This window comes from Gregarina niphandrodes (assembly GCF_000223845.1).
Source record: "Gregarina niphandrodes unplaced genomic scaffold scaffold00143, whole genome shotgun sequence".
NCBI classification, from domain to species: domain Eukaryota; phylum Apicomplexa; class Conoidasida; order Eugregarinorida; family Gregarinidae; genus Gregarina; species Gregarina niphandrodes.
In genome coordinates this window covers 3,759-4,823 of record NW_011645906.1, presented here as the reverse complement: position 1 = coordinate 4,823, position 1,065 = coordinate 3,759, and the positions used below count along the sequence as shown (strand labels likewise).

The 1,065-nt window shown below is 46.6% G+C and overlaps 1 protein-coding gene across 1 annotated transcript; it reads left to right on the top strand.

Annotated features, from left to right (window-relative positions):
- Positions 1-231: 231 nt before the first annotated feature.
- Positions 232-745, top strand: GNI_212740 (hypothetical protein; the record flags this gene model as incomplete). The annotated part of the gene is made up of 2 exons (XM_011135536.1): positions 232-236; positions 343-745. The coding sequence occupies 2 exons, from the start codon at positions 232-234 to the stop codon at positions 743-745; spliced, it is 408 nt and encodes a 135-aa protein (XP_011133838.1).
- Between the last annotated feature and the right edge of the window lie 320 nt (positions 746-1,065).

Genomic DNA, 1,065 nt, shown 5'->3' with positions numbered 1-1,065 from the left:
ATTGGTAGGTGGCTGGGAGCGGGCAGGTTTCAGCGTAACTTGTGAAGCAGTAAGCTCTTGCGCGAGTGCTGCATCTGGCTCCGGTCATGGTGCTGTGTTTGTTTTTTGATTTCAAAATTTCGAAATTGGAAAATTTAATGCGCGTGTTTGTACACACACTTTTTTCAATGGGGCGGAAAATCCTTTGGGGTTTAGGATTATAGGGTTTATGGTCATTTAATTATTAAAAAAATGCCGTAAGCAATTTTTTTAATGACACCCACACTAGTAGCTATAGTATTACCTACTAGTGTGCCGTGTGCCGCCCTTTTGGGACATTAGCACACACTGCACCTTTTTTAGAAGTTGCATGTCTTTGAGTCTTTGGGCTCAGGCATTACCGGTTTTAGTAGAATTTGCTCCCGCTTTGTTTGGTATTGGTGCCGCTGGGTCTGCTATTGGCACAGGTTTACAGGTTGCAAACGCAGTCAATAGTTTATTGTCTGGTGGTGATATATCTAAACAGTCTACTGTTGATACTATCATTGATTACGGAGTTGATACTGCTAATCAGGCTTTAGGAAGGTTTAGAGATGCCGCGTTACGGAGGACGGGTGAGATCTTACGGGAAGCGTATCGGTCGAGGTTACGGCCGCGTCCGCAAAGGTGGGATAAGCCGAGGCCGCCGAGGACGAAGAAGTTGGGGCCGAGGTCGCGTTGGTATGCGAAGGAGAAGTACTATAGGTCGCGTGGGCAACCGTTCTAGGGCTTTTCCGCGTGTTGTTTCCTACAGGGTATCTAATGTGTTGCAGAATATTCCGCCGGGTGGTTGGAAGTTGTGTATGGTTGATTCGGTGCGACCAATTCAGTTGTTAAGTTTGTGGAAGTCGTTTAAGGTTGTTGGTGCCATGGTTGCTGTGAAGCGTCATCAACCTTCGCCAATTGTATTTGATGGGTCTATTGCTCAGGTTGCTCATCAGGAGTTGTGGTGGGCGCCTTGGTCTGGTGTAGATGAACCTGTGATTCATCCGAGGCAGATGGCGTCTGCTATTCTTGTTGGTGATAATTGGACGTCAAAGTATATTC